This window comes from Thalassophryne amazonica, chromosome 20, assembly GCF_902500255.1.
Source record: "Thalassophryne amazonica chromosome 20, fThaAma1.1, whole genome shotgun sequence".
Lineage (NCBI taxonomy): Eukaryota > Metazoa > Chordata > Actinopteri > Batrachoidiformes > Batrachoididae > Thalassophryne > Thalassophryne amazonica.
Window position 1 is genome coordinate 44552504 of NC_047122.1, and position 27635 is coordinate 44580138.

Consider the following 27635-nt stretch of genomic DNA (forward strand, 5'->3'; position numbering starts at 1 on the left):
ATTCACTGAACCCCGAATCTTTATTATCCACTGCTTGCTCACAAAGATATAAGTGGAGAAAGGAGAAACACACAAATGATAGAGTAGAGCCAGACAACAGGATAGTTAGTGGGTGGAGTCAGTCTCTGATGGACTTCACCAGTTGTTACTCTTCAAATGATCAACATGACACGGCACGCCCACATTTTATCTAAAAAACGCACACATCTGTGACCCACAACAAACCATTAGGGTGCTTCAGTGTTTGTGGGCCATTGCTGCAGTGATGTCTGTTATGGCTTACATATAATTGTTTCATTTTCAGTGACTTGCAGTGAAATGCAGCTGCACTAGATGCTGATGATGTGAACGCTGATGTTGTGCACTACATTCTAGCCTCTATACGTAGAGAACAGTGCTTCCATATGTTTCCCACTCTAATATTTACAGCAGAAAAAGTCTCAACTTGAGCTCTGTGATTTGTTCTGGGATGTGCTGTGGGTAAACGTGTGTGTTATCCGCGATCGGGATCTCGTTTCTGGGGAGAGTTCGAGGCCCCGCCGCCACTGATAGGGAATGCCATGTGAGTCTTCTTGTGCCAGATGGATGGAATTTAGCAAGCTTCCTCCTGAGCTCGGTGCTATAATTCGCTAAACATCTGCCCACATGGAGCAGCGTGTGTGTCTACGGTAAATATGCAGGCAGAGAAATGTGTGAAAAAGAGGTTACGGACAGAGAGAGAAGATGAGAACGGGCTCATTAAATGCTATAGTCTTCTCCTGTGGTACATTCACATCTACCTCACAGGAGTGGACATGCAGTGACGGTTTGAATCGCCCACAGAAAGCAAAATGTGCCTTTTCCATCTGCCAACTTCCGTGCACATGCCTCCCCCGCTAATTGGAATACTGGCATAATGCGGATGGAAAAAAAAACACTCCGACCCGCCAGGTATCTGGTTTAGCTTCCAGGTTGGGCAGGAAGTCGAGTGTGCACTCTGAAAGGTGGATGGACGCTGTGTGACGACACGAAGTGTCACGGCAAACATCAGCTAGCCGACAAACTCACAACAAACACCTAAGCCTCTTAACGGCACAATAGAAACTTTAAATAAAAAAAGATTCTCAGGCTGAAATGAAGAAAAAAAAACATTGAAATTAAAATTATTACATCCAAATATATATGCAGGAAGAGAAAAATTATACCTATAAATGGCACACTGCAATCAATACTTTTGCTGCTTGTGTCGCACCGTTTATAACAAAAAAAACGAAGTATTTACAAAAACCGATACCCACTGTTGCTTGTCAGTTAGATTTTTCTTCTTTTTTTCTCATTCGAAACACAGCAAAAACATTCTTTTTTTGGAAATATGAGGGGGAAACATTAAATTTTTTTCATTTTTTTTAAGGAATTTTTTCCTTTTTTTTTCTTTTTCTTCTTTTTCCTCACCCCCAACCCCATCTGAAGCTCCCACTGTCTCGGGGTGGCATCTCGGGCTGTGGTAGTTTCCTACTATGTGGGATTATGGCAAGGAGCAGAAAATTTGGGGATATGTGGGGAAGATGGGGTGTTTGTGGGGGAGTCGTGGGGGTGTAGAACCTGCTGGTGCTTCTCACGCTGTCAACTCTTCTCTCAACTCCTTGTTCCTGCGCACCTCCTGTGCATGTTTCTCCTAGAAAAGACACACAGAGTGAGGATGAGATGTTTCCTTTCTTTCTTTTTACATCTCAGTTTCTTCTTTCTGACCACTGCAGTCAGTTTTTTTAAATTCCTCTGCTGTCTCATTTCATCTTCACCTCTTTTGCTCCAACTTTATATAACTGCATCCCTTCTTCAACTCATATGTGATCTTTAAGCCCACCGACAATCGTACATTAGTCACACCCAACACTGAAAAAAGAACCAACTTGATTGAATTGTGTCAACTGGTAACACCTGAATGAATTAAGTTCTTTGAAATTAAGCTAATAAGTTAGATTAACACGTGTTACACTCACTCACTCACTCATCTTTCACTGCTTACTCCAATTAAGGGTCACAGGGTCGGGGGTTCAAATTCAAAGGATTCAAAGGATTCAAAAGAATTTTATTGTCATATGCACAAAGGAACATGTTCCCTGCACAATGAAATGTGATTACTGCATTTAACCCATCCTAATTGCCAGTTAGGAGCAGAAGTCGCCTTTAGGCGCCTGGGGACCAGCTCCAGATGTATATCCCTGCTTTAGGTCAACAGCAGGGCTGAGCAAACCTTGACCATAACTTGATCATAATGACAGACAACACACACATAACACACACATAAGCCGGCCCGGTACATGAACACATATAAAAAGCACACACAAGGTAAAACTTGGGAAAGAAAAACCTTCATTGCTGCTGCATTGAATCACGCAGCAGCAAAGCAGGAAAAAAAACCATCAGCACAATGAACAAGGATCACACACAACAACAGGACGAGAGACGACGACCCAGATTTGTAAGAGTCCAGTTATCAGACAGAACACCCGGAGGCCGCCTTTAGGCGCCATCAATGGCCTTGTTCGACCAAACTGGAGGGAGAAGGGGCCCAGCCCTGAACAGTCCACTGTCCACAGTCAACGTCAGAGCTGGAGAAGCTGAGGGCGGGGGGAGACGAGGGGGGGGTGAGGCATGAGCGTTGTTCTTCTCCAGGAGGTTTTTATCACAGCGGCCTTGCTATGCCCACTCCACACAGCAGAAACCTGGTCACCACCATGCCAAATATATACACATCTTCGACATCCTCCACAGACAGCATGTAAAGGCACATGACCTGGTTGGATCCTATCTCAACAGTGATAGGGCGTGAGGCAAGGTTCACCCTGGACAGAACGCTAGTCTGTCGCAAGGCCACATACACACCCACATGCACACCTACGGACAATTTAAAGTTTTCAATCCACCTAAACTGCATGTCTTTGTACATGGGAGGAAACCGGAGCACCCGGAGAGAACCCAGGCAAACATGGGGAGAAAACCCAAACTCCACACAGAAAGGCCATAGGTGGGAATCGAACCCATGACCTTCTCACTGTGAGGCAACAGTGCTAACCACTAAACCACCATGCTGCCCTAATACATGTGTTACTTATTAAGTTCATCTCAAAGAACTTAATTCATTCAGGTGTTACCAGTTGACAAAATTCAATTAAGTTGGTTCAAGATTTCTGTTTTCAGTGAAGAATGAACCCAATGAACAGGTTCAAGGGTCACAGCTTAAGGTCAAAATTTTTGCAGAATGCAAACACATAGGGGGTCATTTTATAAGCTCGTAAGTCGTAACTCATAAATCAGAGGTGACATTCCATCTTTCGGTTCATGCAAATGTTCTTACCCCTGTGCTCGTAAACACTCATTATCCTTATACATCTAGTATTGTAGTTCCATTGTCCCCGCCTCACCCTCTCCTGCAGGCGGTCCATCATGGCAGCCAGGAAGGCCAGTCGGTTCTCCTCACTCTGCTCCATCTTTATCTGGAGCTTCTCCTCCGCCATGCGGCTGAAGTTGCTATTCTCCTCCATGGCCTTCACCAGCACGTCGCGCTCGTGCTCCCGCTTCTCAGCCAGGATCCGAAGGATCTCTGCCTCCAGGGACTGGAGCAGGACACGCAGGAGGAAAGAGAGATGGGCAGCAGAGAGGATGAGTCAAGGAGAGTCAGGGAGAAAGGGTTGATCACGACTGAATCATTTGCAAGAAACCACTCCTGCTTTTTTGTTTGTTTACCTGAAGCATGACTCAGAGCCATCTGAACCCACTGTTAATCACAGCATAAATCAAGAAATGTTTTGTGTGGGGGCGTGGCTAACTACAATGTACAAGTGCATTTCCATGCCTTGGTTACAACGGAGTTTCCAAGCAGAATTTTCAGGCGTTTCATTCAGTAAGTGAGTTTTCCCACAACATGGCCGCCCTCATTTTGTGGTTTTGAATGTGTTTATGCTTCAACGCATGGGGACACCTGCTCTTTTGTTGGACTAAGTTGTTGAATAAATGTTTAGTTTTGATTGAAGTAGTTATGATTGTTAAGGGGCTACATATTATGCACCTGGACCTGGCGTTCCTTTTGTGGTTTGTTGCTTTCAGGCAGATATCCCTTTGTGCTGGTGTACTTTTAGGTACAGCATGCATGTTGCGCTATTGTTCCTGGAATATTAGAATATTAAGAACTGTTTCCCAGTGTTGGCACAGTCATGTGACTCCTCTGAGCACAGCAGATCCTTTCAGATCTCAGAAGTGAGGCAGAGTGGGTCATGATTCATACTCGGCTGTATGTAAATGTGGAGTGTGTCAGTCGGGGTAATCGGCTTAAAACCTGTGCAAAATCCCAAAGAGGAACTGCACTGAAAATGAGTGACAGCATGCAAAAACAAAAACAAAAAAAAGTCAACAGATAAGCCGTCACTCAAAGCAGGCATGCCCCTAATGCGTTAGGAGAACTGGGCTAATGAGTGATAATGAACATGATGATAACGATGTCCAAAAGACAAAAAAATACTGTCAGGATGTTAGTTTTGTCTGGTTTTATTTTCATGTTTTGTTTGGTTATGTTGGTTGCTTTGCTGTGTGTGTATTCTCTTGTTGGGTTCTCTCAGCTTGGGTCTGTCTGTCTCTGCCTCTCTTGTCTGTCTCTCCTGACTCTTGGTGATGTTGTCTCCCTCTCTCTGGCCACTCCCTCATTTTGGTGCCTTCCAGGCCCACCTGCTTTCTATTTGCACCTCATCACCTGGGGTTATAAATAGATATATACAGCGCTCTAGATTCCTCTGTCCTTTGCCAGATTGATGCACATAGTGCCTTCTTTCCAGCTCTGTTTTTGTATTCTCGACCTGCTAAACTCTTGTGTGTTTTGACCACCTGCTTGTTTCCTCGACCACGCCTTAGCCTGATGCTCCTTGTACTGTTGCTCATTTTGGACTGTCTTCCTGTGTACCAGACCCTGTTTACTATCACAGTAAACTGTTTTTACATACAGAGCTTTGTGTCTGAGTCCTGCATTTGCGTTCTACCACACCCGTCAACCAGACCTGATAAATACATATTTAAATTATATCACTAGCCTTGAATTTACATATATTTTTGATTTGATGTTTTCATTTCTTCAACTTGCTTCAGCAGCGTTTCGACCAACAGTATGTTCAGTTATGATGACTATAACTATTGTTTTTCCACAAAAAATCACAGCGCTCATGGCCAGCATTTAGTCTTTCCAAATGTTTAATTCTCTAATATAATATGGTCACTGCGCCTGCATTTTTAAAGCTTTTGCACTATGCATTATACTCAATGGGTATTTCTGCTATTTATATACTAATGCACAAATTATTATGAATTCCATATTCCATTTTTGCTAACAAATCCCCCGAATCCTACACACTGTAGCGTTAAGTTGGTCTAACAATTCTCTATTTTCACTGTGGGGACAGGGTCCACTGTGGCATTCAGGACAGGACAAAAGATGAGAAAAAACAGTGTTCCAGTATTTGTACTGTAAAGCCACCTTGATATTTGCATGAATTTGATTCCCGCACAGGGAGTAAACTTGTAAACTGTGCGTGAGCTGTGCGTGGCTGTGTGCAAGTACGCAAAGAAAATTCTGAAATGTTCAAAATCTCTAGCACACATTAATTTTGTGAAATAAACATGAACATTGCTCAATCTATTCGAAACACTGTGTGTTAATGCGAGTCAATGCGTCTCATTGCCACAGTGCATCTGAATGACTGACGAGATGCTACATCCACAATAAACATAATTTTACAGATACATTATCTAACTCATAAGAAGGAATGAAAATGCAACTGTTATACCAATCCATTAAATATAAATATATATTATAAATAATTAACTTTGAGACGATTACAAATGCTTTCTCCGCCTCATAAAGCACAAGAGAAAAAACTGCAGCTGCAGATAATTCCTCTGTGATTCCGGAAGAGATGAGAGACGGTTTCATCAGCCAAGTTCCGAGAGTAAATGCTTCATCCGCTACAAAATACTTATTTTATATAACGCAGCGTCCAGCGGGACAAATCGTGGCATCCAGTGGGACAAAGCGCGTTGCATTGGTACAACGAATTGGTGGCAGTGCAGGGATTAAATTCATGCACGTGTCAACACGCCTTAACTTTGCAATAAAGTACAAAGTGAACTGTAACTGGTGGTGTTGTTGTTTCCAGCTGCAACTTAAAATGTTAATAACCCTAACTTAAAATATGAACTAACTTAATTTATGCGTTTACTCAACCATTCTGGAAATGTAGAATTCTCAGTTAGTACAGCTAAATTTCAAGTTTTTCTAAAGAAGAAAAAATAAGAAGAATTAAAATACATATTTATATTAGTTGGTAAAACTGTTCCAAAATTCAACAATTTGACTTGTGCTCAAAACTCAGTATCTGTTGTGGTAAGTTACTTTTTAAATTTTTAGTTTTGCACCTCATTAAGTGACATGTGGCAGGCTGAGTGCAATGGATAGCACAAGAAGTGTTCTTACTCTCCTCCGGTCCTCAGCTGCATCCAGCTTCTTCTGAATGTCCTCCAGGGAAATGTCCCTCTTCGGGGGGCTGGTGATGCAGCGGGCAGTTTCCGACACGGGGGAGGTTGGCTTCAGGATGACCTCGAAGGCCTGACCGGAGGCCCGCTTGTTTAAGGGCTTGATGTCCAAGTCTGTGTGTGTGCATGTAAGAAGAAAAAAAAAAAATATATATATATATATATATATATATATATACGAGGGCTGTCAATAAAGTAACGGTCCTTTTTATTTTTTTCAAAAACTATATGGATTTCATTCATATGTTTTTACTTCAGACATGCTTGAACCCTCGTGCGCATGCGTGAGTTTTTCCACGCCTGTCGGTGACGTCATTCGCCTGTGAGCACTCCTTGTGGGAGGAGTCGTCCAGCCCCTCGTCGGAATTCCTTTGTCTGAGAAGTTGCTGAGAGACTGGCGCGTTGTTTGATCAAAATTTTTTCTAAACCTGTGAGACACATCGAAGTGGACACGGTTCGAAAAATTAAGCTGGTTTTCAGTGAAAATTTTAACAGCTGATAAGAGATTTTGAGGTGATACTGTCGCTTTAAGGACTTTTCACGGTGCGAGACGTCGCTCAGCGCTCTCAGGCGCCATCATCAGCCTGTTCAAGCTGAAAACCTCCACATTTCAGGCTCTATTGATCCAGGACGTCGTGAGAGAACAGAGAAGTTTCAGAAGAAGTCGGTTTCAGCATTTTATCCGGATATTCCACTGTTAAAGGAGATTTTTTTAATGAAAGACGTGCGGACGGGTCCGCGCGTCGGGACGCAGCCGACGCGGTGTGGCCGCACAGGAAAAACACCTCCGTGTTGATAACCATTTGTAAAATCCAGGTGGCTTTTGATGGCTTTCAGTGGAGTGAGTATATGAGAAATTGTTTAACAGGCAGGACATGTTCCAACTTGTCCTTAAGGCTTTCAACAGAGGTGTTTTTCCTGTGCCGTCGCACCGCGTCCGCACGTCTTTCATTAAAAAAATCTCCTTTAACAGTGGAATATCCGGATAAAATGCTGAAACCGACTTCTTCTGAAACTTCTCTGTTCTCTCACGACGTCCTGGATCAATAGAGCCTGAAATGTGGAGGTTTTCAGCTTGAACAGGCTGATGACGCCGCCTGAGAGCGCTGCGAGACGTCTCGCACCGTGAAAAGTCCTTAAAGCGACAGAATCACCTCAAAATCTCTCATCAGCCGTTAAAATTTTCACTGAAAACCAGCTTAATTTTTCGAACCGTGTCCACTTCGATGTGTCTCACAGGTTTAGAAAAAATTTTGGTCAAACAACGCACCAGTCTCTCAGCAACTTCTCAGACAAAGGAATTCCGACGAGGGGCTGGACGACTCATCCCACAAGGAGTGCTCACAGGCGAATGACGTCACCGACAGGCGTGGAAAAACTCACGCATGCGCACGAGGGTTCAAGCATGTCTGACGTAAAAACATATGAATGAAATCCATATAGTTTTTGAAAAAAATAAAAAGGACCGTTACTTTATTGACAGCCCTCGTATATATATATATATAAATAATCCACATGATTGTTAAAATAAATCAGCCAGATGTGAACTGTGATGTAGATTCTGGTTACCTTCAAAGTCACCCATGATGTTTTTGCGATTCTCGGGATACAGACAAGAGCAAATAAGTGAGAAAACAGAAATCTCCTTCATCTTCTCTTTGTAAGCTGTGCAGGGAAACAACAAGATGATGACATGTTAATGTCGCTGGTAACACAAACAGGAGGTCCTCCTTTGGTTTCAGGGGAATAAATAATCAGCATGTCATCAAAAAAAAATGTGCAAAATTTCCTCAAAGGCTGTGAGGTGCAGCTGGGATTTCCAAGCATTTTGCAGTCTTTGTTTTCAGAAACACATGCAGGGAGAAGGATGGATGTGTCCTCACTTGGCCCAATTTCCCAAGCAGCAGCTGAGATGCTTCCATCCCCACAGGATTCTCCACACATCATTAGCTATGCATTTCATTTTTTATTCTATTATTTATTAACGTAGGCTGCACCGGCGATTCTTTGCTTCTTGTTCATCCTGCAGCTCTCACCAAAATTTAACCATTATTTTTTTTAAAAATCTGGATTTTTTTCGACCATTCCTTATCATTTCTAACAGCAGCATGACTTTGCATCCCCGAGGCCTTTTATGCAAACAGCCGATAACGCTAAAAGCAAAGCTGGCGTCAAATCAGTCCGTCTGCATTGGACCACATACCAGATGAGGAGGAGCAAAGCACTCCGAAGGGGCAGACGGTCAAAAAAATAGAAGAGGAAAGAACAGCCGACCTTGTCTAACCTTCGTTGTTGCTTTCCTGTGTTTTTGGCACCCAACACTGTGAGATTAGACTTCAGCAGTGTTCTCTGCAGGGAAAGAGCAGCAAAAATATCTGCAGGTTGTGTGAGAAATTCTGCTTTTGCACATTGCTGCAATGTGACACTAAACTGCACTCACAGCACTGCAGCTTGGCATGCTGCGCATCGTAGCGCACGAGGCCTGCAGGGCAGAAGTGTGCCACGCTGATGTGCAGCACATGACTACTACAAAGCCTGAAATGAGATTTAGTGTCAAGGAGCTTGACTGTATAGTATGATGAATCCGAATCATCTCGCTCTCATTTATTCTCGCTCTTTCTTCATCTTTTCATCTCGGCATCCAGCCTACCACTCTGCAGACGCGCAGACGCCTCAGTAATGTGATCAACTCTCAGATGCAGCACTCACTGCTCTCTGATGGCCTTGTTAACCCCTTCCCTGAGGAGGAAGTGCAAGGCGAGAGGGTGGCGGAGAGGAAAAATGAGATTCTGGATGAAAGCGAGGAGGGGTTGATTATAGGACTGAGATAAAGGTGGAGTTTGGTAGGGGAAGGAAGGTTTTCCTGAAAAGAGAAATGAAGATGGGAGGATGGAGAAAAGGTTTGGATGGTGTATTGTTGGGATGCCACATACAAGTTTTTTTTGTGTGTCCAATACGATACCGATCCCAGAACCTTCAATATCTACTGATACTGAAACCTTCAATATCTGCTGATGCTGTTACTGGAGTCTTCAATATATGTTGATACCAATACTGGAACCTTCAGTATCAGCAGATACTGGAAACTTCTACATCTGCTGATACCGATAATATAACCTTTAAAAGCTGCTTATACTGAAATCTTCAGTATCTGCTAATACCGATACTGGAATCTTCAAGTTTCGACAGATACTGAAATCTGAGGTTGGTAATGTTAGACCTGACATGTGTGAAGCGCCTCGAGGCAACTTTGTTGTGATTTGGCGCTATATAAATGAAAATAAATTGAAATTGAAAAATCTTCAGTATCAGCCGATACTGGAAGTTTCTATATCTGCTAATACTGATAATATAACCTTCAATAGCTGCTGATACTGACATCTTCAAATCTGCTGATAGCAATACTGAAATATTCAAGTTTTGGCAGATACTGAAATCTTCAGTATCAGCCGATAATGGAACCTTCTACATCTGCTGTTATAGATACTGGAACCTTCAATATCTGCTTATAGTCATAATGGACCTTCAATATCAGCAGATACTGGAACCTTCTATATCTGCGAATACCGATACCTTTTCCTTCATCTTAAAACAACTAATCAGTTAATAAATACTTTTGTCTGAATGTGCTTTGCTAAACTATCCATTTAACAAAACAACAGCTCAAACAGTGAAATAGTGCATTCTAATGAAAATCCTACATAGCCCAGAACACAACTCATAGAAGACTCAGATGGGATTGGATTTGTTGATTTATTTTAATTTCCGATATCTGAGCCAGTAATTTTGGCCAATATTAGACCGATACCGATCCAATATGTTGGATCGGTATCGGTCTAATATTGGCTGCCCTAATGTGTAGAACACCTGCAATGATTAATTGACTCCAACTGACTACTGAATGAATCAACAAATATTATGATAATCAATTAATTGTTTTGAGGTGTTTTTTTTTTAACCCAAATTCTCTGATGTGAGCTTCTCAAATGTGAGTAATTCTAATTTATATTACTTGTTTCTTTTTTCCTCCCAGTAAACTGAATATCTCTTGGTTGTGGATAAACAAGACATTTGAAGGCATCATCTTGGGGTAACTGATTATTTAACGTGTGTAATTTACACTCCTTTGCATATCAGGAGCCAGTTGATGGCATCTTCATCAGTTTGATACAATCCTTGCAGCCCACTATAATATTTTGTAATTGGACAGCTGTTTGTGATGCGCCCCGTTGTTTGTAAATCTCCACATAGGCATAGATCATTGTTTGTCAGACCCCATCTTTTTTGTAGTACACTACAATGGCCTTGTCCTGTCTTAAAATGGTTCAAAAGGGACCACAGGCATCGGAGCAGGTCAAAACCAGGTTGCTGGACTGCTGGGTCGGTGTTGACCACATTTGCCAAGTTCCAGGCCTGCTGCCATCGTCTGGTGATATTGAAAGATGGAAGTGTGATCTATAGTAGAGGTGGGCGTATCAATCCTAATATCGATAATATCGATACCAACGCTGGTATTGATATTGAACGATCCTCGTGTAAAAAGATCGATACTCAAGCTTTTTTCTCTTCCGCACGCACTGACTGCTGCACACGCAGATTCATCAAAGTCTACTCTCTGTCTGCAAGAGCAGTGCTGCACTGTGTCGCACAACATGGAGCAGCACACCCTCCCCCCTCTGGTCTTTTGTTGTTGCGCTATCATGTGGCTCAGCGGCTCCAGCCAACAGCCTTGCAGGTAGGCTCAGCCTGGCCTGCCCACTCAGCGCTCTCCTCTACCTCAGGAGATTTTAAGTTGTGTTGAGTCATATTTTTTTAAACAAAAATGTTGATTGTGATAATAAAGTATTTTGTTGTCACGTACAATGTTTGGCGAAATTCTATCCTAGGTCTTTTGGATTCTTTGGATCTATGAAGCTTAAATATGAAAAAGTATCGTATCGATATCGGCGATACTGGGCCTGTATTTACTTAATTATTGTATGGCCTTGCCTTACAATATAAAGCGTCTTGGGGCAACTGTTTGTTGTGATTTGGCGCTATATAAAAAAATTGATTGATTGATTGATTGATTGGTATCGGATCAATACCAAAATTCCCAGTATCGCCCACCTCTAATCTATAGTGGTTTGCATGATGGTAGGCACAGTCTTAGGTGGTTGACAACATCATTGTGGAGTGGCCAGGATGTGTTGCTGATTGCCTTCTCAACTAGTCTGGCACTAGCCATTGGGCATCTAAGCTGTGGTGGTTCAATGTTAGCCAGAACTGATAGCCCACTGTATTGGAGCTGATGGCAATGTGCCAGATATGAGTTGCATGGTGGAATTAAGTTGTACATCTATCAGCTTTGTGTGGGCAGAACGAGCCCAGATGGGAGAGCAATATTCTGCAACAGAGTAGCACAGGGGTAAGGCTGAAGTTATTAATGTACAGGCATTCGCAACCCCATGATGGAGACTAGCTCCATCAAAAGGTCACTGCGGCTTTTCAGCATCATTGATGATGAAAATAATCATTAATGGCACGCCTCTTGTGCAGCAAAAACACATAAAGGAGGAGTGAAAACAAGCACCTCCCAGAAAGAGGCGACACCTTGAGACAGCAGGCGGCTCAGGTGGATGCAGCACTTTAATCTGGAATTGGTGGACTGCACTATTTCTGCAAACGAGTTCTCACATTTCCTCCCACACACATCTCATTTGACAGTTGAAGACACTCTCTCTCACACACACACACACACACACACACACACACACACACACACACACACACACACACACACACACACACACACACACACACACACACACACACACACACACACCAGCTGCAGGAGCAGCTCGTTTAGGTTAAGTGCCGCTCAGATCACTTGGGCTGATTTGATTTGAGGTCTGCTGATTTTGCACGGTGTAAATGTGAGCTGATATGAAATGACGCCGATATTTCTCCTTCTATCTGCAGCGATACTCTGCTGTTCCACGGCAAGATGTGTTCCAACAATCTGACTGAAGTTGAGAGATGACGGGTCATGTGACAGCCACCTTCCTGCCTCCACCGTCTCTGACAGACACCCAACCATCAGACTGCATTTCCTCTTTCGATCCATCAGCCCAAGACGACCACTCATCAGTATCTCCTGTGGCTCCGCCCACTCTAACCTTTCCAGTACTGTCTGTATCTGGAGGCCTCTGCTTCATCTTGTCCTTCACTTGTGACCCCTTGTAAAGCATAAAGGCGCTGAAACGTTTGTCGCTTATAGGTTCGATGTGAAAAGCATACTGTTGACGAGGCTGTGAGCAAAATGCGCCACAAAATATGACCCCGTGTATCACCGCGCTTACAGCCCTCTCGGGTCGCATAAGCTCACAGCAGCATGATCGTGGCATCTGGGTTGGGCATTTTACAGCCAGGCCACCAGGCAATAATCTAATCACCGAATTACGGCAGTAGCACTAGAGTGAGACAGGCTATTACAGAAAGCATCAAGGAACCCAAACGACCAACAGCACATTTTTCCAAAAAGCATGCCCCGCCTCTATTCATTTGCAGCAAAACTGCAGCTCTCAGTAGTTGAAACATCTCCTTTGTCTGCTTCAGAGTCCCAACAGATGTTGATTTTAAGATAATGACTGTGCATATCATCACGGCCGATTGATGTCACCTAATCCTCCACGCCGAAAAGAGCAACGGTCATCTAATGCAAGTATTGATCGACTGAACGCTCTGATAAATCAGGACAAATTAGTCCAGGATAATCTAAAGCTTGATGCACGTGGTCCATTAAGCTTACACTGATGGAGTCAATAACATATGAATACGTCTGTTTCTGTATCTCTATATATCCCATATCTCAAAAAAGTATGAAGAGATTCCAATGGAATTTGTTAGTGAGGTAGGCTTTGGATTAGGAAAGAGAATATGTGTTGAACCTGCTGCAGATCCAGATATATTTCTAATAATTAGGTTTTAAATGTTTTCCATTGATTTACATGTTATTTGTACATTAAGACAACAAATGTCAGTGAAATTTGGTAATCAGTTCTGGGGTTAAGGAAGAATTTATTCACAGACATGAATCCAGAATAAATTTTAATTTTAACTAATATATATATATATATATATATATATATATATATATATATATATATATATATATATATACACAAACTAAAATCTTGAGAAGTAATCTTTGGCTTTTTCCAATAAACAACAGTTGATTATATTTTAACCACATGCAGATCCCAAATTGTTTGTAATTCATGTTTAATGCCAACTATTGATCTACATGTTATTTGTATCTCAAGAAGATATGAACAGATTTCAGTGAAATTTGGTGGATAAACATTCGGTTAAGGAACAGCTGATAAGTTTCTGAACCAGATATCGATCTAGAATAATTTGTTGTTCATATTTTTTAATATAATTTTGGTTTCTATGTTATTTGTATCTTAAAAAATAAATAAATAAATAAAAGGAATATATTTCTGTGAACTTTGGTGGAGAGGTGGATCTTAGCTTAAGGAAGAATTGGTTTAATTTTGAATGAGATGGGGAACAGGAATAATCTTTGATTTTTATTTTTACAAGCAACAGTGGCCTGGTGGGACCATCAGGGCCCTGCGATTGCTGCTACAGATTATTGCTACTGTTTGAAAATGCCAATATGGCCCAAAACGGGAGGGGGGGGGGGGGGGTCACTGGTCCTCACCTGTATTGATTAGAATTCCAAAATGCATTAGTGTGTACAGTGTTACTAACAGACATTTTGCAGACTCACTGACTGACTCAATGACTCACTCACTACATTAATGATATGTATTTCCTTCTAACCACATAGATTGTCACTCTTTTGATCTCCATGCAACCCCCCTCCCCCCACACAAATTACCCACCCTCCTACCTGTACTTCCGTTATTTAGAGTTAGGCAAACAAAAGACTCCTGGGACTCTGCAGAGTTATGCATTCTCCGAGTGTCTTCTACTTTAGAATTAGAATTTATATGATTTTTTTGCCTACAAACTTTCAACATCCAGTTTCAAGACCCTCTCAACCAAGCTCTGCCTGCCTACGCCTTTAAAATAATGGTGCAACTGTGTCACACAAAGGAATTGATCTTAGGTACCAGATGAATGACCACACCTAACTGGATGAGAGAGGAGGCCCTGATAAGGATCTGCACAAATGTTCAGAGGTCGTCTTCGGTTCTGAGCTCCGGTTTGACTGAGAGCAGTTGCAGCTAGATGTTTCTCTCCAGCATAAGCAAATAGTATTTCATAATTTTGCTCATGTGAGCGCAACACTGAACTAAGCAACCCACTGACCGGCGCTGACGCTCGCTGTCTGCATGCAGAAATAGAGAAGCTTGTGCCTCTTGATGCAGATGCCAGAATCCTCAGTGTGTGTGTGTGTGTGTGTGTGTGTGTGTGTGTGTGTGTGTGTGTGTGTGTGTGTGTGTGTGTGTGTGTGTGTGTGTGTGTGTGTGTGCACATCCATCCATCCATCAGCAAAGCACAAAACAAAAATCAAATCCATGAAGTGGCCTCCAGTGTTTTCAGGCCTGTAAGCACCAAAAGCTGAATAAAAACTGAAGCAGACACAATCATAGAACTCACATCTCAATTCTGTTTTCAAACTAAAACGCATATGCCATATATATATATATATATATATATAAAACCATGCGTTTTTCAGCTCCAGTGACGACATTTTTTTATTCATCCATCGGCTGTAGTTTCCTCTCATTCATGCGTTTTGGGTGACGCGCAAAACAGGTTAAAGAGGATAACTGTGGCAAAGGCTGGGCTGCTTTGAAATAAAGGAAGATCGGTGAGGCTGGATTGCGTGGGAGCGTGCAGAGCGGCGGCTGTGAGTGCGGAGTGCGGAGTAGTTGGGTGGGGTCGCTGCATGGCGCTGCATTATGCCGCACGGCTCTGACTCAGGCAGCAAAGGGCAGGTGCGGCGCATCGACGCAAACGGCGCACAAAACACCGCTTTTTTTTTTTTTCCTCCCACATTTTCTTTTTCTTTGCGATATGCGTCGCAAAATTCAGCCTGATATCTATTAAATTAAAAACATGCGTTTGTGATAATTAACGCACTGCCCTCCCCCATCTTAGTGATTAACATTTGGATGCAGACGGACGCAAAAGTGCGACTATTTTCTGCGTGAAAAGAGATGGAGGGGAAAAAAGTAGTTGATTCCACTGCAAGGTGTGAATTTTTTTGCGAAGCAGTTTGGCCGCTCGTCATCCATCAGCATCCTTTTGTGCCCGTTTGGGTGTCGCCACTGTTTCCCAGCATCTTCTCGAACCAGCGCAGCATCCGCCGATATCTGAGAAGGAGATTTGGTGCAAAGAGAACTCACCGATTGCGGTTTTCGCCATGTCTGCGCGCTGGTACAGGGTCAGGTTTTAGCCGGAGGAGTGAGCGTCGATTGTTGGAGGCTGTGTCTCGGGATGTGAAGGCTGCCGGTAAGGCACTGAGTCAGCAGAGACGAAAGATGCCGGTGCGCCTGGTGGTGTGGTACCAGCGGCGTCAAGTTAGCGAAATAAGCGGGCGCAAACAGGAAATGTTTGAATCTGGCTTTCAAAATAAAGGTTTATGAGCTAGGCTGGATGGTTTTTGAGGATGGCCTACATGTCCATGCAAAATTGTAAACCAGAAAAAAAAACAAAAACAAAACAAACAAACAAACAAACAAAAAAAAAACAGATTGTCAGATCACTTAAAGCAATGCTTCTCAATTTTTTGTCTTGGAGAGCCCCAAATTGTACAAGAAAAGCTGCTCCCCCCCACTACATGTGTACACTATAAAATTGGAAATTCAACTTCAAAATAAAGTTTGTGTCTCAAATTGTTAAGCTGATGCACTGAAATTTTCATTTCACTGAAACGATTTCCAAATTTCATAAATCATTAGAAACCTGCAACTATGATTTATTGACCCTATTTATTTATTTTTACAATGTAATTCATCTCAGCAGCACGGTGGCTTAGTGGTTAGCACTGTTGCCTCACAGCGAGAAGGTCATGGGTTCAATTCCCGCCTGTGGCTTTTCTGTGTGGAGTTTGCGTGTTCTCCCTGTGTTTGCATGGGTTTCCTCCAGGTGCTCCGGTTTCCTCCCACATCCAAATTGCGGGTTAGGTGGATTGGAATCTTTAAATTGTCCATAGGTATATGCGAGTGAGTGTGAATGTCTTTGTTTGTCTGTTTGTGGCCCTGTGACAGACTGGCGTCCTGTCCTGGGTGTACCCCGCCTCGCGCTCTGTGACTGCTGGGATAGGCTCCAGCCCCCCACGACCTTTGATTGGATTAAGTGGTGTGTGTAATTCATCTCAAGAAAAATATCTTTTTATTCAGTTTTGATAGTCCATGAAGAATATAATTTAACATGTCCATCTGATTATGGCAACCTCTGTGCAGACAGACCCCAGGCTTGGACTCCAGCTTGGGAACAATGGAATTGAAGGATAAGTTCATGTCATAAAACCTTTAAAAAAAATGCATTTATTGTGAAATGAAACACAAGAGGTCATTGGACTGAATCTGTCTGGCTTGATACAGGTTGACTTTTCAGTGCATGTTGAGACTGGATACTGTGGTCACCTGACATGCATAGGTTAACCAAAGCTCTGACAAATGCAAACCCTCTTGTACTGGAGAGTTGGCTGCTTATGGAGATGATGGTGGGTGTTTCTCCCTTTGTTTCACCCATCGTCCAGCCTGTCCATGGTGCGCAAAGGAAACTAGAATAAAAAAATAAAAATAAAGATTGGCACATGTATACATTTTTCTTTAGATTTGATTTAGTCCTTTATAGACTTAAAATGTTACCCTATAGCACACTGCAACAGTATAAGAGCTGCACAATTTTAAGCATTAAATTAGTGTTAATAGTCTACAGAATATCTCAGAATGCATGCAGACAGTTACAATTACAACTACCCAGATTTTTTGTGCATTAATGCAGCCCGTTATTTCTGACTTGTAGGATGCACATAAGCATTCTTAATAAAAACGGGGACATAACTGTATAACACGACATTTGCTTCAGAAAATGATTCACGTGCTATAAAAGACGACATGAAACTTTTGCTTCAGCAAATTATTTCTTACAAATAGCTGAAAACACTACATGAAAGATTTGCTTCAAAAATGATTCACTGCCACAAACCACTGAAAACACATGAAGCATTTACATCAGAAAAAAGATTCATTGTTATAAACTGGTGGAAATAGTACATTAAACACATATTTCAGAAAATTATTCACTGCTACAAGCCGCTGGAAACACAACATGAAGCATTTGCATCAGAAAAAAAGATTCATTGTCATAAACTGGTGGAAAAAGTACATTAAACACATATTTCAGTAAATTATTCACAGCTACAAACCACTGGGAACACAACATGAAGCATTTGCATCAGAAAAAAGATTCATTGTCATAAACTGGTGGAAATAGTACATTAAACACATATTTCAGAAAATTATTCATTGCTACAAGCCGCTGGAAACACAACATGAAGCATTTGCATCAGAAAAAAAGATTCATTGTCATAAACTGGTGGAAAAAGTACATTAAACACATATTTCAATAAATTATTCACAGCTACAAACCACTGGGAACACAACATGAAGCATTTGCATCAGAAAAAAAGATTTATTGTCATAAACTGGTGGAAAAAGTACATTAAACACATATTTCAGTAAATTATTCACAGCTACAAACCACTGGGAACACAACATGAGGCATTTGCATCAGAAAAAAAGATTCATTGTCATAAACTGGTGGAAATAGTACATTAAACACATATTTCAATAAATTATTCACAGCTACAAGCCGCTGGAAACACAACATGAAGCATTTGCATCAGAAAAAAGATTCATTGTCATAAACTGGTGGAAAAAGTACATTAAACACATATTTCAATAAATGATTCACTGCTACAAACCACTGGAAACACAACATGAAGCATTTGCCTCAGGAAAAAAAAGGATTCATTGTCATGAACTGGTGGAAATAGTACATTAAACACATATTTCAGAAAATTATTCACTGCTACAAGCCACTGGAAACACAACAGGAAGCATTTGCATCAGAAAAAAGATTCATTGTCATAAACTGGTGGAAATAGTACATTAAACACATATTTCAGAAAATTATTCACCGCCACAAGCCACTGGAAACACATGAAGCATTTGCATCAGAAAAAAGATTCATTGTCATAAACTGGTGGAAATAGTACATTAAACATATTTCAGAAAATGATTCACCGCTACAAACCACTGGAAACACAACATGAAGCATTTGCATCAGAAAAAAAAGATTTATTGTCATGAACTGGTGGAAATAGTACATTAAACACATATTCCAGAAAATTATTCACTGCTACAAGCCACTGGAAACACAACAGGAAGCATTTTCATGAGAAAAAAAAAAGATTCATTGTTATAAACTGGTGGAAATAGTACATTAAACACATTTCAGAAAATATTCACTGCTACAAACCACTGGAAACACAACATGAAGCATTTGCATAAGAAAAAAAAAAAGATTAATGGTTGTAATTGTAACACATTATACTAAACATATATTTCAGAAAATTATTCACCACCACAAACAGCTGGAAACATTTGATTCAGAAAATAATGCACTGCTGCAAAATGCCAGAAACATTTCTCTCAAAAAGTTTAATTGCTACAAACCACTAGAAACACCTCTTTTGAAACTTTTTTTTTTTTTTTTTTTTTTTGCAGAAAATGATTCCTGGAAACCGGACACAAAACATCAGAAAATGATTCACAGCTTTAAACATGACATGAAACATTTCCTTTAGAAAATGATTCACTGCTACACACCTCTGAAAAGACTACAAGGAACACTTGCTTCAGAAAATGGTTCATTGCTACAAAACTGTGGAAATAGTACATGAAACTTTTGCTTGATAATATGATACACTGCTACAAACACCTAAAAAAAAAAACCCTCCATGAAAAAAAAAAACTCCAAACCACTGGAAACAGAAAATAAGTCGCTCTTTTCAAATGCTGCAAGCTTTACCATGGCGACATCTAGTGGACAGTGGGGTCTCATGCACCCTTCATTTTCAAATGATCCATTTCAGTGACCCCGGTGTGTACTGCACATTAGCCAGGTGTTAAACAGACGAATGAAGATTCATTACTTCCTGCAGTTACAAGGTCCCAAACGGTCCCAAATTCATGAGTCGGCTGTGTTCCCCCATAACTTATATTATTCCAAAATCAGTTAGCCTCGCGAAGCATAAGTATACGAAGCTTTTCCCCTCACGCATCGAGTAAAGTATCGATATCTTGAAGCACGCATGTGTGGTGAGTGACACAAATATATATCAGGCATAAATTCCAGCCCATAGAGCCAACACATTAAAATTACATTTTGTTTTGACAGATTAATGATTCAAATACATGAAGGTATATGTGCATATTATAAACTGCAGTCCTTAGATTATGGCTCATCGTATGAATTATTTGAGAAATGAAATTTGGTTTAGATGAAAATGTTTCTATTTTTGCAGAATCAAACGTGCTCCTTTCCCATTCAGAGCTGTTGCAAAACTTAAACATCTCATCTCAATACCGACATCCGGCGCTTCGATACAGGGCTGCATTCACTACTCGATACAAGCTTCGGGGGATCGACACTGTGACTCAATGACCCGTCACTAATGATTAAACAGGTGAGCCGTCGAGATGAGGTGCCTCGCGCAACTGCACATTGGGAGACGATGTAACTCGCTCGACGTGCAACTGCGCATGCGCACTTTTGTTTGTTTTTTTTCCGTCAAAGTTTATTTTTTATTATTATTAATTGTATTCAGTGTATTTATAGCCTAGTAAGTAAAACATTTTCTGTATTTTACGTTAGGGAGCATAAATATATATATATATTTGCCTGTCGAAATAAGCTAACTCCAGGTTAAAAATACTTATCGTTTTCTAGTGAGTAGATTTTATACATTACTACGTTCGGGTGAGCAATTTATACATTTACTTGCCCATCAAAATAAGCGAACTTCGTCAAGTAATTTTTTCAGTGCACACATATGCAGTTACGCGAGGAATAATGCTGAAGCTAACAGATTTAATGCACATCTTGAGTACAAAAGGTTTGAGTGCTGGGATCCATTTAGAGGTCATAGCAGATGCGTTTGGTAGGGGGCGCTCCTCGAACTACCTCCAAAAATCAGATTAAAGCACATTTTGAGTACATCAACCAAACTTGGTAGGAATATTCCTTATACATCACTGATCAAGAATCTGTAGTTCTTAAGTGACGAGTTTGGTGCAAAAGTCATTTAAGAACCACCTAAAGGTGGCGCTTGTGCTGTGAAGTTTAACACACATGATGAGTACATCAATGATACCTGGGGGAATTATACTTTAGACATCACTGATAAAGAATCAGTACTTCTTAAGTGACCAGTTCAGTGCAAATGTCTTTTAAGAACCACCTAAAGGTGGCGCTATGCTGTGACTTTAACGCATGTTACAAATACATTCACAAAACATAGGGGAATTAATATTACACATCACTGATAAAGAATCAGTATATCTTGTAGGATCACCTAAGGGTGGCACTTGTTTTTACACATTTTGAAGCACATAGCATGTACTTTCATGAAACCTTGTGGAATTATACATAGAAGCCTGATTAATCAGGAACCTGTCAATTGTAATACCCTTAAGAATATCCTGGTTACTTTTCCCTCCAGGTTACACAATGCACTGATAAAACAAATGCTAAACATTACAAAGAACCCTTCTAAGAGAGGCTATATAAATTGTTTATCTGACCATGTATAATCTGCACCAATTCCACAATGTTCTTAACATGTTAGTCACTGACTTAATTGGATAATTAGTGTCATATGTCAGTGTCATATGAACTTACGAAGCCTGCATTCAGTTTCAGGCTGTGGTTCTAAGCACACGTCATGAAGCCAACCTCAAGTAGTGATGTCCCTCCAGACAGACAATGTATTCTTCATGTTCTTGGGAAGACAACGGAGAAGAAAGCACGTTGCGACATTTTGCCATTCGATGAAAACCATTGGAGTGCCGTGGTAAATGCTGCACAAAGACGTGATAAACCCCAGTTTGCTAAGTCTGTATACTACGACACAGTTGTGAGTTTGCCCCAGTTTCCTGCTGATAATGATGGCTATCATTCGACATGTTACCAGAATTTCACAGCTGTTCCTTCCTCTACAATTGCTCTTAAAGATGGACAATGTGCAAATAGTGAAAGGACCACGATTCCGCATCTCCGTTCTACGACCAAAGATGATGCCAATGCAAAACAGTCATCATCTGCCATACTTCCTGCTGTTTGCATATTCAGCAACATCCAAAGGAAGAAGAGGAAAGATGGGACTCTTGAACTTTCGGGGAATTGTGAGGAATTGCCTGTTACTGACACGATTCGAGAAGCAGCTGAAATTCTCCAGGATCAGGACATCCTTTCTAAAGTTATTGGTGGTGACTTGGTTTCAGAAGAAGCAAAGTACCATCACTCATGCAAAAGCGCATACCTAATGAAGGCAGGCAGGGTTTCCAAAACTAAGGACACTGCTCACTCTGAAATAAAGAAAAGTATTGCCATTAGTAACATTCATAATTATGTTCAGAAATCAGTAATTGCAGATAAGTGTGCAGAACTGTTTACTTCTGTGTATGAACGGTATTTGGACTTTTGTTCCTCTGCTGATGAGTCACCTATGCACAAGTATAGTCTAATGAGAAATATTACTGGTAAATTTGGGTCGAAAATTAAGGTACAGTGTCCTACAGGTAAGAAATTAGGTAACATTCTCTACAATGCCGAAATTGCTGATGAGTTTGTTCGTGTGGCATTTGATTATTCAGACTCTGAGGAATGACTTCTCAACAAGGCAGCCCTTCTACTCCGCAAACAGCTTCTGAATGCAACAAAGAAAGATCTTCCTGACAAACCAACATTGAATGATGTCAGAGATGGGGATACAATTGTTCCACAGTCCGTGAAGAATTTCTTCAATGTTCTCTACACTGGAAACATCTCTGAACAGTATGGCAAGAGAGTTCAACGCTGTATTGACTCATCAGCCCAGGATGCATTATTTATAGTGCAGAGAGGGCGAGTCAAAACTGCAAAACATGTCACCCTGGGAATGGCCCTGAAGTCAATCACTGGAAGCAAAAAGCTGGTTCAAGTAATGAACAGGTTTGGCCACTGCATCAACTATAACTCTCTTGAAGAACTCGAGACAGCAACAGCTGAGGCTATACAGGAGCGGAAGAAGGCTTGCCTTGAAGACACAGTACCAGGGCTCCCCATCGGACTTGCGTTTGACACGATGGGCATTTTGTACCAAAATGTTCCTGAAGGCAATGAGGATACATGTAGGTCCCGCTCCAGTTTCAACATCCACAACAGGCAAATAAGCAGCATGGATGAAGTCAACAGCATCATCACTGTAGGTGCCAAGAAGGTGAACAAGAAGAAGAGGTCGCTCACTGTTTCCAGTGCTCCTCTTGATCCCTATTTTGGTGTACCAAAAATGACCATCTTCCGGTACAAGAACACTGATGTATTCAACTTACCTGACGTGACTTCTAGAGCAAGACATCTGGACCTAGTGTGGATGATGAGCCATGCACTTGAAACTGACGTTCTTCCAATGTGGGTTGGCTTCAATCAAGAAAATAGCCTTGATCCAGTGACTAATACAGAACTATTTATGAAGTGTGCCCGTCAATATGAAGAATACACCAGTGCCACTCTTTCAGGTGCTCATGGATCAACAGCTCAGTTCTGGATGATGTATGTTGGTTACATCAAAGTGTTCCACAGATTGGAAAGAGCTACACGGACCAATGATCTTGAACTATTCATCCACACCCTGACACCAATCATTGGCCTGTTCTTTGCAACTGCTCATGTCAACTATTGTCGATGGCTTACCAAGTATCAACTGGACTTACTGAACATTGATGATACACATCCTGGACTTCGACAGATCCTGAACAATGGTGCATTCTCAGTGAGAAGAACAGGGCATGATTTCAGCAGAATTCCTGTCGACTTGACCTTGGAACAGACAGTAAATGCTGATGCCGCATCTCAGCTTCCTGGGATCACTTCATTTACCAATGACTACTCTGCAAGACTTAGATGGACCATCACAAAAGCTACAAGAGCATCATTCATCACTCTTCTTCAAGAAATGGCTGGGCTCATTACCAAAGAAGATGTCACATGCAAATTATGCCCAAAACGAATTCAACGAGACAATGAAGACTTGAAAAAGATCATGCAACAAATTTGTGAAACGAATAATCTATTTGACAGAAATCTTGCTCCAGAGATGCTTTACAACATCAGCACTGGAAAGAAATCCGAAAGAGTCTCTTAGAGGTACCAACTAAAGGAGAGGCTAGGCACAGAGATTTCATTGAGTCATGCAAGGAGGACCCCCTCAACTTTGAAAAACCACTTAAAAAGGAAAAGCTGAAATAATTTGAGAATGGATGTGCAACACTTAAGAAGTACTGATTCTTTATCAGTGATGTCTAAAGTATAACTCCCCCAGGTTTCATTGATGTAATTGAGGCTTTTCCATTGTTGTTCTGACTTTTTTCCCATATCTTGTACTTTAGTGTGTAAGTGGAAGGCCATGATGTTTGTAAAAGCTTATGTCGTATTGAATATCTTCAGACATTTGCAGATAAGGTATTGGGCTGTGGTCGCTGGCTGATTCCTCTGTCTGTGGCCATTTCCTGCTATGGGAGCCTTAACTACTCCATCATTGCTGTCTCCAGGTCAGTGAAGCATTTTAGTTTTTCTCTTAGTACAGATTGAGTTTGCATTTCTGCTAGATTGGATTTCTTCTACTATTTGAATTTTAAAGTTTCAGTAAACTCTCACATCACGCACTTTTATTTGGAACCACTACTTTTTTCCTCCCACAGGTTGTTTTTTGTTGGTTCTAGAGAAGGCCATCTACCTAATGTCCTGTCCATGAGCCACGTTCAGCGCTTCACCCCGATTCCTGCCCTGCTTTTTAATATTGGTATTACAGGTGTAGTTGGGCTACATCCTGTGTAACTGTTTTTTGTTACCAGTAGGTCTTTCAAAATGCTGGTTTACTCAACTCTGAATGTACAGTACCCTCAAGGTTTGAGGGTACTGTACTGTACAGCAATTTGGTCTCAGATAAACAAATTTGTTTATCTGAGACCAAATTACAAGTCATCTCAAGTGCACGACATACGAGCAAGGTCAAGGTCAAGGTCAACTTTATTGTCCCATTAGGGAAATTTGTCTTAGGCGTTGCACTACATTATTGCTTCACAGGGCAAAGAACAATTTACAAAACGACACAAATCACATAAAACACAAGAATTAAAATCTAGACTAAAATCAGGAAATATATTACAATGACAACACAGAGACATTCAACTATTTAAAGTGCTGAGAAAAGTGTCAGATGCTAAAGTGCTGAAGTTTATTGCACGTTGTTCTATTGCACTAGTTACTTGCATTATTTAGCAGTTTGATAGAAACTGGAACAAATGATAATTTGAGACGATTTGTTTTACACGTTGGTATACGAAATCTTCTTCCTGAAGGGAGAAGTTCATACTCTGACGACAGTGGGTGAGTGGAGTCTGAGCAGATTTTTGTTGCCTGCGTCATAACTGACTGGTTATACAGCTTCTCAATGGACTCATATTTTTTCATACCAGTTATTTTCATTGCTGTTTTGTGCATGTTAGACAACCTATTTTTCAGTTGAACTGTAAGGTTACCAAACCAGGCAGTGATTCCATATCTAATTAGGCTCTCTAAGATAGCTTTGTAGAAAATTAACATGATCTGATTGCTAACACCATAAAGCCTCAGTCGTCTCAAAAAATACATTCTTTGTTGCAGTTTATTGCACAAATTATCAATGTGTGATTTACAGTTTAGCAAATTATCGATATGGACCCCTAGATATTTATATGTTGCCACCTGATTTATAGTTTGGACTGAAATGACTACTGGCTTGTGTGTTGTCACTTGCCTTGGGTCAAAAACCATCTCTTGTGTTTTTGACACATTTAAAATCAGATGGTTTTTGTCACACCACTTAATAAAGATGTCAATCTCATTGTAGTAGACAAAAGGGTCCATGTCCTTATACAAGAGGCTCACGATTGCTGTGTCATCTGCAAATTTAAAAATAAAATTATTGGGGTGTACTTTCCTGCAGTCATTAGTATAAATTGTAAAAAGTATTGGTGAAAGCACACAGCCTTGTGGAACTCCTGTATTACAGTGTTTAATATCTGATAATGTCTGATTAAGTTTCACTTGCTGTGTTAGTTAAAAAAGAATAAAACCATTTTATAAGAATTACATTAACATTCATGTCCTTCAATTTCCTAAAAAGTAGGTGGAGTTGCACAGTATTAAAAGCTGAGCTAAAATCAATAAATAAAGTGCGAACATAAGTTTTTGTGCCTTCTAGATGCTTAGAAACAAGGTGCAACATGCATAGAATGGCATCTACTGTTGTGTGTTGGGGGGGTTTAGCTGGACATTTTGGTGTTCTTTTCTTTTCTTTGCTCTCCAGGTGGTATGCAAACTGATTTATTGTCTGTGGAGAAGGTGCTGGCAGAAGAGTCCTTCACCCTCATCAACGTGATATGCAGCACCTGTGGATGATGCTCACGTGCAACCTTAAAGACTTTCAGCTGAAGCAGATAATGAGATGGCGTTCTGCATTTAACCCATGTGTGATTCAAGCAGAATTGCCGGGAACTCGACCTTGTGATGTTCGTTTGTGAGACGCTGAGGACCGCGCCTGGGTTTGATACATCGTGCCTGTGAAGGAGGACGGGTGAGGGACACATGCTGTCAGCACACATCAGAGGTGATTTGATTGTCTGAATAATTGTTAACAGTAATTTGGTATTTTGTTACGCAGTATATGTGAATATTGATGAGAGTTGTGCAGCTTGCTTCTCACGGCCGTGGCGTGCGGACAGATGATCCTCCACCTGTTGTGAGAAGCTGCTCATTTACATAAAGCTTAAATTCAGACCTGAATGTGTTGCTGATAGTGTGTGCCTTTGAAGGATATTAGTTGTAGCTGCTGACTTACCTCACCTTTTCTATCCTTCACAGAGTCGGTTTGTCGTGTCCACCTGGGGGGTGTTTGGCGGTGAACGTGGGTCCAGAGGCGCCGGGCTTCGATCCCTTTGGGCGCTGGAGAGCGCGCCATCCTTCACTCCGCCAGACAGACGCGTTTTATGTTTGTACACCGAGTATTGCACAAAAGGGGGAAAATAAATTGTTTTGTTATTGGAACCTCTTTCTGGTTATTTTAGCACTGGGTTCAGTCAGACGCAGGTCCGCTCCTCAACCCGCGTCGACACATAACATCCTCAGTGCTATGCTCATGCTTAGGCAAACTGACATGCATCTAACATGGGCTGTACTTCTGTTTTAAGCAGTGACAAAACAAATCTTTCAAAACATTTGGCAATAATTGGGGTCAAGGCTTCAGGGCGAAAGTCATTGTTTTCTGTAGCACAAGGCTTTTTGGGCACTGGTATTATAATAGACCTCTTCCATAGAGCTGGGACAGTATTGGTGTCTAATGAATGCTGAAATATAGGACACCATGCTGGTGTCAATTCCTCTGCACAGCTTTTGAGCAGAAAAGCCGGCAGTCCATCAGGGCCAGTGGATTTACCAGTTCTCACAGTACGGAGAAGACACTGGTAAAGGTGGTAAGGTCGAGACCTTATCCACTCCATGAGCAAGCACATTGGTGAAAATTGGCAGTTTTTGGTTACAGGTAGAATCCTGAAGCAGAGCAGACTCAGTGGGGTGACATCCACTATGACCATATTAACAAATCTGAAAAAAGCACAACACAGAATTGTCAGAACATGCAGACAGAAATGTTGCAACCGAACAACCTCATGCAGTCCAGTGTTTACAATGATGAGGTCTGAAAAGATGACCAGACAGTGAAGGTTAGAGTCCCAGTTAAACTGATTATA

The 27635-nt window shown here is 41.2% G+C and overlaps 1 protein-coding gene across 3 annotated transcripts; it reads right to left on the reverse strand.

Moving 5' to 3' along the window:
- stmn2b (stathmin 2b) lies at positions 1–16092 on the reverse strand. Of its 3 annotated transcripts, none has more exons than XM_034161535.1 (5): positions 15921–16092; positions 8125–8220; positions 6497–6681; positions 3405–3596; positions 1–1654 (listed from the first exon to the last, which is right to left on the reverse strand). In XM_034161535.1, the coding sequence occupies exons 1-5, from the start codon at positions 15937–15939 to the stop codon at positions 1595–1597; spliced, it is 552 nt and encodes a 183-aa protein (XP_034017426.1). In that variant the 5' UTR covers positions 15940–16092; the 3' UTR covers positions 1–1594. The 3 variants fall into 3 exon arrangements, with proteins under 3 accessions (XP_034017426.1, XP_034017427.1, XP_034017425.1); XM_034161536.1 differs by having other exon boundaries at positions 6497–6669; positions 15921–16090; XM_034161534.1 differs by having other exon boundaries at positions 6497–6690; positions 15921–16089.
- Between the last annotated feature and the right edge of the window lie 11543 nt (positions 16093–27635).

Bases quoted from the DNA above. Each gene is read 5' to 3' on its own strand.
- stmn2b (XM_034161534.1), bottom strand. The intron at 3,597-6,496 runs GTAAGAACACTT...GTCCTGCTCCAG, and splicing joins CAGCTGAGGACCGGAGGAGA to TCCCTGGAGGCAGAGATCCT. The intron at 1,655-3,404 runs GTGAGGCGGGGA...TGTCTTTTCTAG, and splicing joins TGGACCGCCTGCAGGAGAGG to GAGAAACATGCACAGGAGGT.